Raw genomic sequence first — 16755 nt, forward strand, 5'->3', positions numbered from 1 at the left:
AGTAAAAAATATTATATAATAAAATTTAGAAGAACAAAATTCGTTGAATGAAAATTTTGGTCAAGAAATTGGCGAAATAACTATAAAGAGGTATCATATCTGAAAATGTAATTTACCTCTTTCAATAGATAATAAAGATATCGAGAAGTATAAATCATCATAATAATATGAAATCCATAGAGTTAAGAAAAAGATAATTCACCACTACCTTAGTTGCGTTACATTAACGGAAGAATGGTTCCACATTCATTCACACTTGAAGGAACTTAATCGATAAAAGAATCCTAGTAACAGCTTAAAATTGAAAAGATAATAATATATATAAAGATAAAATTGGCCTAGGATTATAAAAACTTAAATACTTGCTGTATAAATAATTCTCATAAATGCATCATCATTACATATCTTTAACTCGTTATATAAGTATTGAATGAAATGATTAAAAACAGAATAATGTGATGCATCATTATCAATGTTCAACAATCCTACGATTGGCTCGACGCAACTCTACACTCGAATTTCCTATCGGATAATCTTTTCACATCTATGTATTTCTTCTCTTTAGCGTCTTCCTTTGCCTGTTCCGAACACATTGTTCGCGGTATTTCTTTTCCATTCTTCCTATCTACTTTTCCCTAGACTATTGTCTTCATCAGGCCATCATGTCTCACGATAAGGTTTTTTTCTTCCTCTCATCAAGGATTCTCTACTCTCCTAATCTTCCTAGGACTTTCTCATTACATTATCGGTCGATCCATTTGATCCTCATCATTCTACTTTCGCACCATTTTTGAAAATCCTTCACCCTTGACTTTTCTGCTGCTATCATTGCCCTTGCCTCACTTCCGTATGGAAGCATACACCAAGTGCAATTTCTGAAAAAAATTCATTGCAATAAACAAAAAGATAAATTTTCTATAGGTAACGGCTTAACCCAACATGAATATGTAATTTATAGCTTTCATGTGAACTTAGCGGAGCGTTGGGCACGGACCCACGCCTTCATTTGATGCCGAGCTAATTTTAAACAGTTCTTTAAGTTGCATGATAATTTTTCACGAGAGAGAAAATTTGCTAACTTTACCCGCGTTAGCCGCATGCTCTTTCAAAAAACAGCAGGCTGCTCTTCAAATAGACGCTGTAATCTCAAGTTTGTTCTTGCTACGGAAGTATGCCTCAACCTATATTCAGGGTTAAGAAAACTTAAGAGCTCAAATACCCCTGTTTTTTTTACAACTTTGAGCTTGAAATTGATATAGTTAGAACTTATTTTTACAGGCAAATTTTCTCTAAGTACCTAAAAAATAACAGGTTTCCTCATTTTAATCAATTTAATTCAGTTGATTTTAATTTGATTCGGTTCATACGAAATATTGCAAGCCGCTGCATAAATTAACTAAAAGCTCTAGAGAAGGATGTTGTGATAAATTATAACAATAAATATTCCTGCAATAACGACTAAACCGAACAAAGCGAGTATAAAAATAAATTTACCATGCCTTTGGGCGGAGCAGACCTCATATTTCAATTTTAAACGGCGTTCCGAGTTGTGTGATGATTCTTCTAGGCAGAAAAAAATAGGCAAATTAAATCCACGTTTGTCGCATACGCTTTCAAAAAGCGACAGAATAATAGACTCCACTTCATAGAGACGCCGTGAATTGAAGTTTGTTCTCGCTGTGGAAGTATGCCCGCCTACGCTTCGCACGGATTCTTCTTTTTTTTCATTCTCCCTAAAATCCCTCGCGCTCTTTAACTCTGCCTCGAACTTGGCGAAGAGAGACAGACTCGTGAGAGTGCATACATAACACAAAGGCCTCGAGCGATTCCCCGCTTTTGAACAGAACGGGGATCTCTCTCCAACCAAAAAGTTGACGGCATCATTCTGGTTGACTATCTATCAAGGAGGTTACATCACAGCTCCACCGTGGCTAAGAAATTATGAATAAAAATTCATTTCCATATTGAAATAAATTCCTGCAACTACCCACGATTATAAAAGTTCTCACGACCTAGGTTTCATTGCTATTACATCCAGGGCATTTTCTAGAGATTTTTCTAGTGTAAGCAAATAACATTCCGGCTGCCCCCTTCAAAAATAACCTGAGAGATATTAGGATTTGTACCTACTGAACATTGGACTGAGCGCTTATGTGCCCCCTTTTGCTCGGCGCCTTACTGTTTAAACCGACCCTGACTACATCATCTTCAAAGTCAAACTCACCTTGAAGATTATGTAGTAACATTGAAACATTGGACAATTGCAAGAATTTATTTCAATACGGAAAAATTCCACCCCATCACACTTGAATCATTGGATTTTATTCGATTCGATATTTTATAGCATAGAAGTGCCACCCTATAACATTAATAAATTAATACATCTTCGATATTTGAGGACTTTCTAACTATAGTAAAAGAACCAAGATTGCCTAAAAAAATAAAACAAGTATAAATAGAAACAGTACGAGACTGCGGCATCGATGGACTCCTTACAAATTACTCAGAATATGGCTACAATAATTCCGCGTTAATCTCGCAAAATTAAAATTTTTTTATGACCTTATGTAGGCTCTTCTAAACCAAGTATCTCATAAACTGTAGAACACTCGTTTAAATATGCTGCTCATTTCACATTGATGCTCCTTTTTATTATTACCGCGTTTTATTGTACTCGCTTTCTTGTTTGTCCGTTCGGGAAAATCTTGCTACTCAAATTTCTACCACTTCCCGATTAACTAGAGCACTAAAATTTTCAGGACAGCTCACAATTGGATGATAATGCAATTTATTACACTTTTACCACGGTTGGAAGAAAACCTCGAGTAATATTCAGAAATAAAAATTAAAGATGGAGTTCTACAAATGGCCACTTAAATCCAATGGAGGCGCTTAGATCACAGTAAGTGCAATAAAGTATCTTTTATTAAAGCATAAAGTACCTGTATATTTTATCTTCAATAGAAGCTAGCGATTTACCATTCATTTTATGAATTGCTATGAAAATTCTACATTGCTACATGGAATTTTTGACTTCGCACGTAACTTCTGCTGTCTCTATATTCCAATCATACAATTGAATAAATAAACGCTTGCTGTAAAACTATTTCAAATTGAAGTAAGGAGTTAACAAATTGAATTTAGAGATGACAAGATTTTAAATAAAGGAGGAAACGAGGAACTGCATTAGAATAATTCATAATCCATGTTTTTCGTTTAAGATATCTGAAATGTTCTTCTAAAACATATTTTACTATCTCATCAATCATATTTGAAATTTTCAATATTTTAAGTGGCCGTAGGCAGATATTTTCTTCTTTTTCTCAAAACATGGATTTTATTCGTTGAACGTAAAAAGACAACTTATGACAGTATAAAGGGGGATTATCAAAGATTCGAAAAGAAAAGTGGTTTCCGCTTTCCCCTAGAATGAAAATTGTTCAGAAAGTGATGAGACGAGTGTACAGACGTGACGCACTATTTAGAAGTGCGCAAGAAAAACAAGTGGCTAAAAGAGCAAGGGCAGGATAAAATGTAATCAATCCACGACCACGACAGTGTAGTTTCCACGTTTCTTCACTATTGTAATATTAATATCATTAAGAGTATTGTCCAACAAATATTTATATTTCAGTTGTAAACTCCATTTATATTAAGTATAGACGGGCATAATCATAGAAAGCTTTACAAACATGCTGCTTTTCCAATAACTTGCCAAAATAATTTATCTTTCATATTACAATTAGTGTGAGCTAATACGAAGTCCTCAGAAGAGTAGAAGAGAAGAGAAAACTTTCAGAAGAACACGAAACGACCTAGTTGGCCATATCTACAGCCACGATGGCCTGATGACGGAAACGTGGATAGCAAGAATGGCAAAGGAAAATATTGGATAAACACATCAAACAGGCAGAGAAGTATGTTGAAGAGAATACTTAGGGGTGAAAAGATTAGCTTAGTGGAGGGCTGTATCAAACCAAACTTAGGGTTGTTTACCACTAATCATGATGAGTCAAAGCTAGAACAATTATCGATAACAATTTGCCGGTAGAATATGCATTGCTTAAAATTCACTTGCAAATGAAGCACACTTTGTTCATTGATGCAGCCGCCTTAGCTCCGGCGAGGGAAGTCTTGCTACACGAATGCCTACAGGCGATGCGCCGTCGCTCTTCGCTCCCATGCAAAGCGAAAGATTCTCCATCCAAAGTAGATGGCACCAGCCTGCCTTAGTCGATTAAGTTAAAGGTGGCGGGGGGGGGGGGGGCGAAAGATGGAATCAGTAAAGCGGGGTGGCGTCTGTGAACACGGAGATAGCGAAGTGAGCGCACCTCCAGGCTGCCTCCAGCGACGAAGGCGATAGGATAGGAGCGAGCATGCCTGGAGGCGGACTGGAAGAGAAACTCGTAAAATTACAAACTTCTAAGGACCTTATGCAGACTCATCTAGACTTACTAAACTAAGGATCCCATAAGCTTGAGAAGATTCGTTGAACTGTGCTACTGATTTAACATATAACGCTCTCCTTTTAAAATTAGATAATTGGCAAAACTTGCTAGGAGGAAATTATTTTCTTAAGCCGCGATTTAAACCCGGATGCACTCAGAGATTACTATAATTCCCATACCACTGAATACAGAATATATCGGCCTTTTTTACATCGCGGTGTTGAAAAAATTTAACAATTGCATGTGCACAAACAGCTATGCCCTGGATAGGGGCAACCCACCCAGGCGGGACTCGTACCAGCGACCTCTAGTGAACACTTTACCACAAGCTTTTATACGCTCCTTCACTGCGTTTTACTTTTCCCGGGAACCATCAAAGAACCGTTGTAAAGTTTAAGTGCCCTTCGCGAGCAGTGGAGGAGCGAACGTGGTTGAATAGGAGTAAAGTAGAGAAATATTCAAATTCGCAAAACTACGCATTTATATCATCAGCTGAAAAGTTTTGGCTGAACTTTAAATACATTTGAAATGCAACTCTTCTTTTAATTTACACCAAGGACGAAATTTTCCATGAATGAATCATTTGGCGGGGATTCGATCCTGGATTGACGGTGAGGCATGTGTATAGACTTTGTAGTGCAACAGGTACCACACCTTACCGGTAATCAGGAGATGTGGGTTCGAGTCTTGGCTAAGCTGATGAATGGCATTCTTTCTTCTCTTGTCTTGACCTCTTTTAATTAACAGCCAAAAATTCCTGAAATTTTCATTGAAAACCATGCGGTTGGTATAAATACTTTTGCGACTGAGCGTTTGAGTGTGTTCAATACATTCTACTTGCAGTGCTTTAAACTTACCTATTTTCATATTAAATTAAGAATAACCCAAAAAAGTGTGCTTTCTCTTAATGATGGAATGTTACTTTCAATTTTTCGTTTCTTAGAAGAGAAAAGGAAAGTTTCTTCACGGAAAAAAGTATTTTCATATTTTTATGATTGAACAGCTAAGAAAAATCGGTTACCTACAAAAAAAATGTGTCACCGACTGATTCCTAAGTTGGATAAAATGTGTTAACCAGAGAAACACGCAGGCTAAGTACAGGAAGATCAAGAGAAAATATTAAAAGAGGAGCAAAGGTACCGAGGGGATGAGGAAGAGAAAATGTGGTCACCGCTCCTCACATTTCCTTAACATATACCGAACAAATCACTTCTTCCTCATCGATTTCACAAATAGTTTCCTTCGTTCAACTCCACCCAGGTGACCAAATTCGACTGAAAACCCGCCACAAACTTCTTTTTGCTCCAGCTGAAAACATTATGTGACGATTTCGCTTGCGACCAACATCTTGGTCGGGAAACATTTTTCTTTTGACACGCAAGCCAAAGTGTCTGCTCCTATTCACCTATCCTGATAAGCCGATCTCCAGGAGCGAGGGATTTTTGCTAACTTGTGTCTCACTGGGAAAAAATGTATTTGGCGGGCCTTCGCTCTGTTCACACTTTTCCCGCGAACGATACAAGATTACAACAGAAGTCACCACCGCGATTCGAACAAATGTCTTTCGCTAGACCGTTCAGTTATGCCCTTCACTGTCAGGTCCCAAACATCGAAGTCGCCTCCACTTCACTCTGTCCAAGGCCTCCCCCTATAGTTTCCCTATAACATCTTCCTAACCTCACTGCATCTGTCATCTTCCGCCTTGTTCTTCCTCTTCTATTCCCCCTTCCACTGTTCCCTCAACTGCTGTGTTTGAAATCCCCCTACCTCTAAAAATATGCCCGATCCAATTCCCCTCTCTCTTAAGTACATTCCTCAATAATGTTCTTTCCTCCCCAACTCTTTCAGGCACCAAAATGCAGGAAAAATAGATAATAATTAAAAAATCAATTCCCAAATCTCCATTCTTCCGCTGCTACCGCGTCTGGTTGTTTGATGATGACAACAGTTTCGCCAGCACTGCTGCTAGCGTCTTCAGATCGAAGATGCCGGTCCACAATTTTTGTCCTCCTTATATATGGACTCATTCCCGCCAGTTGTGGCTGCTGCTCTCTCATTGGTCCTTTTGACCAATAGCCTCCACCAATAACCAGCCTCCTCCAATTGGCATTCAAGTGGTAGCCATCGTCCCCATTAAAAGTGTCCGTCCGGGCTATTTTAATTGCTTCTCGGATAAGTCTGGGATAATATTTGCCTTCTTTTACCATTATCCTGACTTCGTCAAAATTAATTCTTCGTCAAATCCGCCACAACTGGCGGGAATGAGCCCCTATATAAGGAGGACAAAATCCGTGGACCGGCATCTTCGACCTGAAGACGCTAGCAGCAGTGCTAGCGAAACTGTTGTCATTAACAAACAACCAGACGCGGTAGTACCGGAAGAGTGGTGATTTTGGAACCTCGACACCGCAGAAACCTACGCAGTCATAAAACAGCAATTTTTGAATTTGGTGGAAAAGAAATTGTTGCGCAACTATTGGACGTTCGTACCTAAGCAGTCGCGAGGGATACAATATTCCTGTGCGTCATACGCTCTTTCCTTCTCTTCCACCTCGCCGACGACTCCCTCCTCACCGCTTCTTCCACCAAAGTCCTCCCTTCATTCAACTTCACCGTGTCCCAGGCGAAAGCATAAAGAGAAAACTTCCCCCGTTTCGCCCCTCTTTCAACTCGACACACTTTTCATTTTTCATCCCCCCACGACGAATTTCGCGGAGAGCTTCATTTCGGACGCTCATTCAGGATTGGGCAAGGGGGGGGATTACAACACACCGAGGGGGACGACACACTCTCTGTGCTGTAATGCTTGCTTGCTCACGCGAACCAAGTCTTCCTCTTTGGCAGACCCCAGAGGAAAAAGAAGGCAGAGAGATAATATACTCGAGAGAGAGGAAAAAGTTCCCGCGCGCAGGACGCCGATGCTCTCAGGAGATGAAGCGAGCACAGCAAAGGTTGGTCGCTGATCATAGAGTTTCCTAGATGGGGCGAGTTAGCGACTCCTCATGCCGTACAAATGTGAAGTTAGGCTTGAGAGACAGGGTTCAATAAATCTTCCTATTTAGTTTTTCACCTACTGGTTTCTTAGGAGCAACTCGCCATTCCTCACCTCAATTTGCCTTCCTCTTCATCTCGCCGTAAGTCTTGCATCAAAATTAATTAAATACCTATCGCGTAAAACTGTAAAAGAGGCCTTCCCCTAGTTCTCTTTCCTTTGACTTGTCCCTTAATTACCAGATTTATGTTATGTCTCAATAGATGTCCTATAAGCTCAACTAGGAGCAGGTTTTTCTTCATTCTGCTTCTCTCCCATATCCATTACTACGTAAAAAGTTAAAGAAATCTCAAAGGTTACCAGTTTATCCAGGGATATTCATTTGTTTTTCAGGGCAATCCCCAGTTTTGGACATAAGACTTTATGGCTAATTATTGCTTATGAAGCAGATATAATAAACTACAGGAATATTCGCTAGGTCATTGTGATGCTGTGACATCTTGTGGTGATAGAAAATCATTTAAACATGCAAGTAACTCCAGTTAGATGATTCTTTGCAAACTGCTGAAACATTGTATTAAACTTAAGCTCACACATTTACAGATGAGGGACGAAAGAAAACATAAGCATTATCACACTATCTTCATCTTTAAAAATAATACCCTACCTACTACCTTCCCCAAAATAATATACGTACCTTGAACGTTTTCAACATGAAAATGAATTAAAATATTGGAATGAATTCTTTTTCTGCACCATAAATAACAGTATTAGTGTAAATAATGATCTTATTAATCTCAAATTATGCACGCCGTTGTTGTATCTTTGACTGAATCATCTTATCCTGTAACTAATCAACAACTCTCGACCCTTGGCAACCCTTTCGCTTATTTCTTTTAATTTAAATTAGCAATTGGTTAATTCATTAACTTCAGCAAAAAACATTAAATGCCCGAGATAAAAACCGCAGAGACCCAGTAATGACGTCGAGCACTCAGATTGTCTGCTAGTTTCAGAGTATGAGCTTTATGTGCGTGAATAAGTGAAGAATGCCAATTAAGCAAATATCCTGACAGAAAATTCTCGCATTAGAGAGATACTGGAGGAAGAGTGTCCCTCCGTGCTTAGGGCGTGAGATTTCCCCCAACCGCAATTTTGTTCCACCCACGACGAAGCAGAATTACACCGGCCCTCGCGATAAATACGCCAATGAAAACTCAAACGTAAATTCAGAGTACTTCAGCAGTCTTGGAAATTGAAAATATTTCCAATACTCTGATCACAAATGATTTTAAATGTTTAAATGAGACGCCTAATGCCGTGAGAAGCATTTTTTCAGTCTTATCGTACCAAGTTATTACAATATCGTAAGTTACCGGCTACCTTATATATTTACCACAAATAGCCGTGTCCTTGTGACATTATCAGTATTTGGATGCCATCAAACGGCAAGCAGCAACGGTAAAAAAGCAACGTGTATACCATCCTTTCAACGTGAATTACTAATGAGTTTTATTCTTCCTAACTTCAACTTGCTTCGTCGATAAACGACACTATGGAATTTTTTCCAACTCCTTCGATGCCCGCAGTTCACATGAGCATTGATTCTCTTCCTGCAAGTTAAAGCCCATTCCTGAATATTCTTCAGCGACCACCGCAGTCGATATGAAAGTACCTGCGTGCATTAAAAAGTAGTCTTTACAGTATAATCAATAAGCTTCCAAAGCTTATATTTCAGAGCACTCCCCGATTTCCCTAATATATCTCCGAGTTCTTTAATTAGACTAATTTTTCCGAGTTTCTAAGTTCGGTGGGCACCCTAGTAAGGCGTAGGATTACCGCCCGGCCAAAGAGCAATTTCCAATGGCGAAATTGCTGCTGCTCTAATAAAAATATGTTAAGGGATTTTGAAAATTTCCACCAAAAGTATTCTGTTTTATTATTGGCTCTCTTGAAGATACCGTATTAGGAAGATACTTTGGCACACTTCACTATTTTTACGTATAAAAGGTATGTTTAACTAAGTAAATTTGGATCGATGCGGTATTAAATATTTTCCAAATAATTTTCTTTGGGGTTGTGAGTGTATTATTAGAATTACATACGCAGAGTTTATACACAAATTCCCATATGATTATTTTGTTTAAGTTGGTCCAATGATGCCCCACTCATAAAATTTCATGGTTATGATACTTGATTTTACTGATGGGTCAATGTTATCCAAAGAAGGAAGTTTGCCCCTCTCCTTACTCTTCCAAACTCTTTCCATACTCTGGAACCTTGAAAACTGTAGGAATATCTAGGTAGTTCTGCTACCTAATGTAATAGTATTCACTATGGCAATATGTTGACTGAAAAACAGTTTGAATATATTTTATTTCTTTCTAGACATTAAATATATTCAAGCCAAGTGAGCCAAGCTTACCCTGATGGGTACATGGGTAAATCTTACGATACATCTTCAAATGTAGAGAAAAATTGAATTTTTCTAAACCCTATGTGAACAAAATCTTCTTTTCCTATCTGAGGTAAACTAAATAAGACTCTTCTCGCTTATAAGTCGGCATCTACGAGCTTTCTTCCGAACTTGACCAAATATATCTTCTTCAGTGACGCAACATTCCTTAGCCAAAACCCCAAGAAAGCACTCCGGCCGTCTGCTAACTTAAAAAACAACCATGTTTCTGAGTCATACTCAAAGTTATATCCCTTTCCTCCTAGGTAAACGCATCTATCCTATGATTTGGTACACCATATAACGTCAAATTTATGATCGCAGCCAAATGCGGCGAAAATTCCCGTATATGCACCCCTGAACCTATTTTCGATCAACTGAAGCCGTTTTCAGGGCCCATAAATTTTACACCACCCTCAGCTGAAAACGGTTAGCCTCATCCTCACCACACAACGCAAACTTTCCCTCCCATATAAAGTCTATTCGTTTGCCTCCCTTTCAATTCCTCCCTTTATTCAATTTAACTCAAAAAGACCAAAGTTATGCGGTTTTCATCAAGCAACGCGAACAAGGAATATGGGGGTTGAAGAAGGTGCTTACCAACTCATGAAGGCGACGGTGAAGTGATACGAATTTCACGGGGACGCAAACTATAATCAGCGATATTAACCAAAAATTATATTTGCAACTAATGCAAAATTAATTTAATTGAAAATCTATCCCCCGCGCTTGAAAATATTCCACTGAGAATAAATGGATGACTAAGCAATCATCGCCACGCCGCGGACATTTTTGAAAACATAAATTTGAAAAAACTAAAGGCTTCTATGGGACGGACTGCGGCTTCTTATACGTCCTTGACATAAGCATTAATTTATTCTATGTGAACCCAGTATTTAAAACGGAATTTACACCTATGGTTCCGCTTTAATATAATTCCGTTAATAAAGTTAGTAAAAATTGGGTTAATAAAGTTCCGCTAGTGGTTGGCTCGCGTCCCACATTGCAGATGCATTGAGCTGACAGCCTAATATGAAGGATGAATAATCGCCTTTCCTCTATACTCACAGTTTTAGCCATGCATCACGATCTCCTATCTAAATTTTCACTGCTTCTTGATGGCTAATCGTCTGCGTTGCCAAAATGTCGCAACCCCCTAACTACTGGAATATTTTGGTTTAATTCGATTTTCATCTACTTCATTACATTAAAATAATTTTCGAAATAATACGCCCCTTGGATAAAGGAAAACTACAGCAGCCGGGGGGCAGTTGTGATCGCTTGGTAGAAAGGGAAAAATTAGAATGAGTGCCAGAAAGGTTAATTGTGCTTGAATTAACTTTGTCAAAAAAGTTTCACTGCAGATTATTAAAAATGCATTTGCAAGACATCATGAGTCTCCATTTAAAGAGAATATATTTAGCTCCAACTAAAGTGCTATATTAACTATCACAGCTTATGAATGCCTGAGAGATTTCGCCATATATAAGACTCATGATTAAAAGAACCTTAAGATGACGACACATAATAATAAATGACGACGCATTATTACAAGCAAAAGAGAGTTTCATGTACGGGAGAAAATATTTATAACACAAACGTCCACTTTTAATTCGGGAAAAACGAAATCCTTCGCAAAGAGAATTTACGCTAATAATTATTTCTACGGCGCCCAGTCTGTTATTTATGAGAACGGTGGGAATTAAATACAGCAAGTACCTCGGAAGCAAAGATAGGCTTTTTCGTACTCCTCAGCAAAAATTCTACGTGAAGGCTCGTCGTGGGCGAAATATCCATTACGATGTAGTCATAAACGTCAACTCGTCCCGAAGCGCAACTCGAACTAGTCTTTTCATAGCGGCGACGCGGAGGAAGTATTCGGTTTTATGAGTTGACGGCGAAATGACAATCGGAAACATGATCAAAAGTACGTTTACGACGAAATGTTTGCAAGAGGTCGTGCTTTATGTTTTCAGCAATTTTTCAGTCATAAAACTTGCGACCATAATCCGATGGGAAGAGAACAAGAATTATGAGGCAAAATTGCGATTGATAAGACGCCATCTTGAAGTGTACCGGTACTGCTCGGTACAGCCTAAGTGCAAGACTCAAGATAAACACAAACAATATAGAGAAATCCTCCACGAAATCACTAATTGCCTTCACATTCCATTTGATCTAATTCTTCAAGTGTTTAAGCAATTGATGCAGAGATGTTAATGTAGCCACGTGATTTCGTTTATTGTGTCCATAAGCGGATCAAGCAGGCAAAAACTTTCTAAACATATCATTTGAAGGAAAGAAATATTCACTTACAATTAAAATCTAAAAGGTAGTTTCAGCTATCATTCCATAATTGAGGATGAAGTAATTGAAAAACTGCTTGGAAAAGTATAATTTCGGATTGGAGAGCAAGAGGATACGAAATGGCGGATAAAATAAGAGAAACGATGAAGTAATTAATTTAGCTCGTTTTAAACGCTCCATTATGGATGTTGTTCCTCGGATTTCATATAGCGTTTTCATAAAGTTGTTTGTCATCTTGTCCGGGACAAATCTTGAAACTCAATTTTAACCCAATTTCCGAGTAGCTATCAAACTGAAATTTCCAGGATAACTCAGAACAGATGGCGAAACAATATTCTAACACTTTAATTAAGATTTTAACTGCATTTCGATTGTTATTCAGAATTTAAAAATAATATGGAGATTAGTTCAAATATGGCTACCAAAACTCGATGGTGGCGTTGCGATTATTTAAAGGAGCGAGAACGATAGAGTCATGACAACAAATTTGTTTACATCAAAGTTCATAGAAAATCCGGCTGAACAAAAATTTACTTAAACTTGTTTTAGTTCGTGATAAAAAAGTTTTTAAAATAAAAATTGATCATTATAATCTTTTTAATTTTAATCGACGGAAAATTCTGCCTCGCGAAACCAATTTTCGTTTTCCTATTTAATATTTTTAGTAGAATTTCGATTAGAAAAGTCTCACGGGGATCAGGGAAAGTCTTGTTGTCGAGGCGCTCTTTTGAATTAGGGGCGTGTTATCAAGCTTATTTTGCTATCAGTTGTGCTATCGTTGGTTAATGGAGTCATTAACTTCCTATTACTCATTCTATTGTAGCGTCGCATCATCAAGGCTGACTTCTCAAAATAACTTGATTTAAAGGTTCTGAATTGGGAAAAAGTCCTTTCCATTGAGATGGTTTGGACGATAATATTCGCTTTATAGAGGTTAATTTAACAATATGTGTATGGTAAAATAGTTCTCGGAGTATAGGTCAATGTATGTGATGCAAAATAGTTTAAGCCAACGTTTCAGTTTGTTTTAAACTATTTTTCAACAAATATGTGCAAAGCTAAGCCCTCATGATAGTTTAAAATAAACTGAAACGTTGACTTTAACTTTTTTGCATCACATGCATTTGACCTATACTCCGAGAACTATTTTCCCATGAATTAAACGGGGTCAAGATAAGAAGAAAAAAATTAATAATATATGTATGGCAATGTCGAGGGGATTTGAAAACTGCTCTTGTAGTTGAGGTTGTCATGTGAATGCGTGTCGTGCAAGCGACGAACTTGAGCAATCCAATGCGTCCTCTGAAGAAACTGCGACAGAAAAGAAGAAGTATCTCGTAGTAGTAAGAAAAAGAAACTCACCCTGAGGAGCGTGGCTGGAACGATGTTTGGCCTCTGCGCCCCCGGCTGTTGGATGGCGTGTCGAGGGGAGACGGAGGCGGCGGAGGGGGGCGCGGCACCCCCTGGCCCCTGCTGCCCCTGCGACGAACTGTTCGCCTTGTCCTTTCGGTGCGTCCTCAGACCGCGAAGCAGACGAGAGAAGGTCGTCTTCTTCTTCGAAGTCCCGGAAGCTCCCCCGCCCTCTGCAAGGAAAAAGGGTGAACTGTTCACAATCCATTGCTTGAAGCATTACAAGTAAAAATGCACACATACCTACTGAATTATATTCGCTTGATATAAATATTAATAATTGTAATTACCACAAATGTTGGGTTGGGTAAGGCACAGCATAAAAGTATCTTTCTCAATAGTCTTGATTGTTGTTTTTGACTCTGAGGAAGGAGGTAGGGCCACCGAAAGTTTAAATTCGCGTAAGTCTCTTTTCCTATTTTATCTTTTATTCTATGTTTTACCCTTCCTGGGTTATATTTGTGGTGTATACCTCATGGAGGAATATCAATAAGTATTAATAATGGTAATAATATTTTAGGCAGCTGGATCATTTGAATATTAATACTAAGAGTTATGTCAACATGATGATGAATAGATTTGTACCCTACCTGGTCCCATTCTATCTAGTTATCAATCGAAAGGACTCCACGAGTTCTTTTGCGAAGTAATTTCTCACAAGTCCTTAATTCAATGGAGGTATGGGTACCATGAACCGAAATGAATTGTAACACATCAAAAAGGGGGTCTGATGATGATAATAACTTATAGTAAAGTTGGTATAGCCCTCAATATTTGATTCAGACGACAGATTAATTTAGATGTTGCCCTAATCCAATAGCTCGTCTAAGAACTTAAGGCATATTACAAGAGAAATCACAGGAAAAGTAGATTAAGGCTACGTTTAAATATGTATTGTTCAATAATATAGTATGGTAAAAAGAAAATCGGTTAAAATAATCACACGACTCTTGCAGCTATTCAGGACTGAAAGCGAACATCAGAGAGCTACCAGAATAATGATGATGAGAAAAGGGGAGAATAAATCTTACATAGGGAATTTCATACGATGGAGTATAACGAAAAACAAGTAGTGGAAAATAATGAGTCATCACACCGAACGAATGATCAAGAATACTACAGTGCGGAAATGATTGTCCACGGACTAAAACCCTTTCTTCGTGGTCCACCTCCGCGACACTTAATAGGAAATATGTATGGCACCATCAGAATGTTTTGGGATGTTTCCTCATTAAAATGTTTCTAGGATATTACCTTAACATTATTAACGAATGATAGCCTCAGCAGCAGCAGTTTTATTAGAAGGCCCATGGACTTTGACAGCCTTTAAAGTGGAACAATATTTTCTCATGGTTTATTTATTCAACACATTACGATAGCAAGATTTGATACAAAAAAAGTGTTCAACACGACCAAGACTGAGAAAGAAAAGGGTGATCAAGGGGCTCTTAAACCTTTTTTCTGCTGCAGGTAAAAATATTCTATTCCATTTCATATTAATCCACGACAATATTAATGACTGTGGCGGAAATTTTTTGCGACGCCATAGTGTGAATTTAATGACGGTTCGTTCTGTATTTATTTTTCCCACTGCTATATCCCAGTTAAGGCGACACTATCACTCCACAAAAAAATCCACGAAAAAACGCAATAGCTGGTTCAATTACGCCACATTTTGCTATTCGAGAGCAGTAATAGGGCTTGCATTACACTCCACTATGCACGCTAATCCGCCATGCGAGCGTCATCAATACAAAATGGATCCGAGACACATCAAAGCAACCAAAAAGTTTAACGGCTCCGAGTTATAAATATTTAGGAAACCATGGACAGACCTTTCATATCATCGTAATTACCTGGTGGCTAACGTTCCCAAACTAATGCCGAGAGGTAATTCCATTACGCTAGCAAAAACAATTGCATTATAACGCAGCCATAGCCTATTTGAAACGACCACAGGTTAAACCAAGTAGGCTACAGGCACAAAATGAATTTCGGCTTCATAATTCGAGGTAACGAAGGGAATTATCGGAATAAATGCACGGCATGAAGAATGCAAAGTATTCCGCAGAGAAATCTCGAACGGATAGAGCTACACCCTTGCTGCCACAAAGCGAAAAAAGTGATGAATTTAACGAGAAAGTAACATGAGAAGCAATCGGAAATATGATAACTACTTAATTAGACCAATTATCACCAGTTTAAATTAAATTCATTCCTCTACAACAGTAACGGGCGCATATACAAGACTTAAGGATAATATGTTATAGAGGTTCTGAGTTATAGATAGTTATGGAAAAGGTATGAAAATTTTTTAAAACGTTTCCTTCCTAGCCCATCGTCGTTTATTGGGAAAATAAAACTTGAATATTTTACATCCAAAAAATGTGCACATTTTAACCTCAATGGCATTACTCTTGGTAGGAAGAAATAGGCCATTTATTTTTCGCAGCATAAAATGAAGACAAGTTTACATCTGTCTTTAATATACCCGAAAATTCACACGTATTTTAAAGGAAGATTCTTCAAATCTGATGTTGCTGAGAAACAACACTGGGTTATAATGGGTTGAGACGTCTCGTTATTGTTTTCACCTATCGAAGTGTCAAGAGGTGTGTCACTTAAGAAACTAATTTAGCCATTTAACAGGAGAAAGGATTAATAATTGAGGAATTATGAGGAGAAATGGAGCACGTATAGGATGCAGAGCGAGCGACAAAATCCAGCTCTCAACACACCTAAGCAGAGCAGAGGAGAGTTTGAAGGAACTCTGCTTGCCCTCAAAGCGTTCTCCTCAGGGAAGTCAACGGTCTACTAGGCGTGGAAGTTACCCGACTTGAAATGCAATCTCTAAAACATGAGTATTCATGAGTTAGTCACTAGGTGAGCCCTAGTAAGGTGTGACTGCCTTCCGGTGGTTTGGACTCGTAGCCGGAACTTCACAGTGCGGTGAACGGAAAGGAGATCAAGTCTCCTCGTGCTCATGAAGTAGGTACTTAGGTACTTTCAGGAAGTTCAAGAAAGGATACAGTGCACAGAGAGGGCTGCAATCGAAAAACGCATAGTCTGCATGACGTCTTGTCTTTTTTTAGATTTGAAGATAAAACTTGGTATGACCACTCTCAAATAATTTGCTCTATTCA

At 38.4% G+C, this 16755-nt stretch overlaps 1 protein-coding gene across 1 annotated transcript in view; it reads right to left on the minus strand.

Annotated features, from left to right (window-relative positions):
* Nucleotides 1–16755, minus strand: part of LOC124160425 — a 262640-nt gene that overhangs the window by 175060 nt on the left and 70825 nt on the right. Inside the window, exon 5 of the mRNA XM_046536282.1 lies at nucleotides 13565–13785. Coding sequence (XP_046392238.1) covers nucleotides 13565–13785 — 221 coding nt within the window. The remainder of the gene's footprint in view (nucleotides 1–13564; nucleotides 13786–16755) is intronic.

Source organism: Ischnura elegans, chromosome 6 (assembly GCF_921293095.1).
Source record: "Ischnura elegans chromosome 6, ioIscEleg1.1, whole genome shotgun sequence".
Lineage (NCBI taxonomy): Eukaryota > Metazoa > Arthropoda > Insecta > Odonata > Coenagrionidae > Ischnura > Ischnura elegans.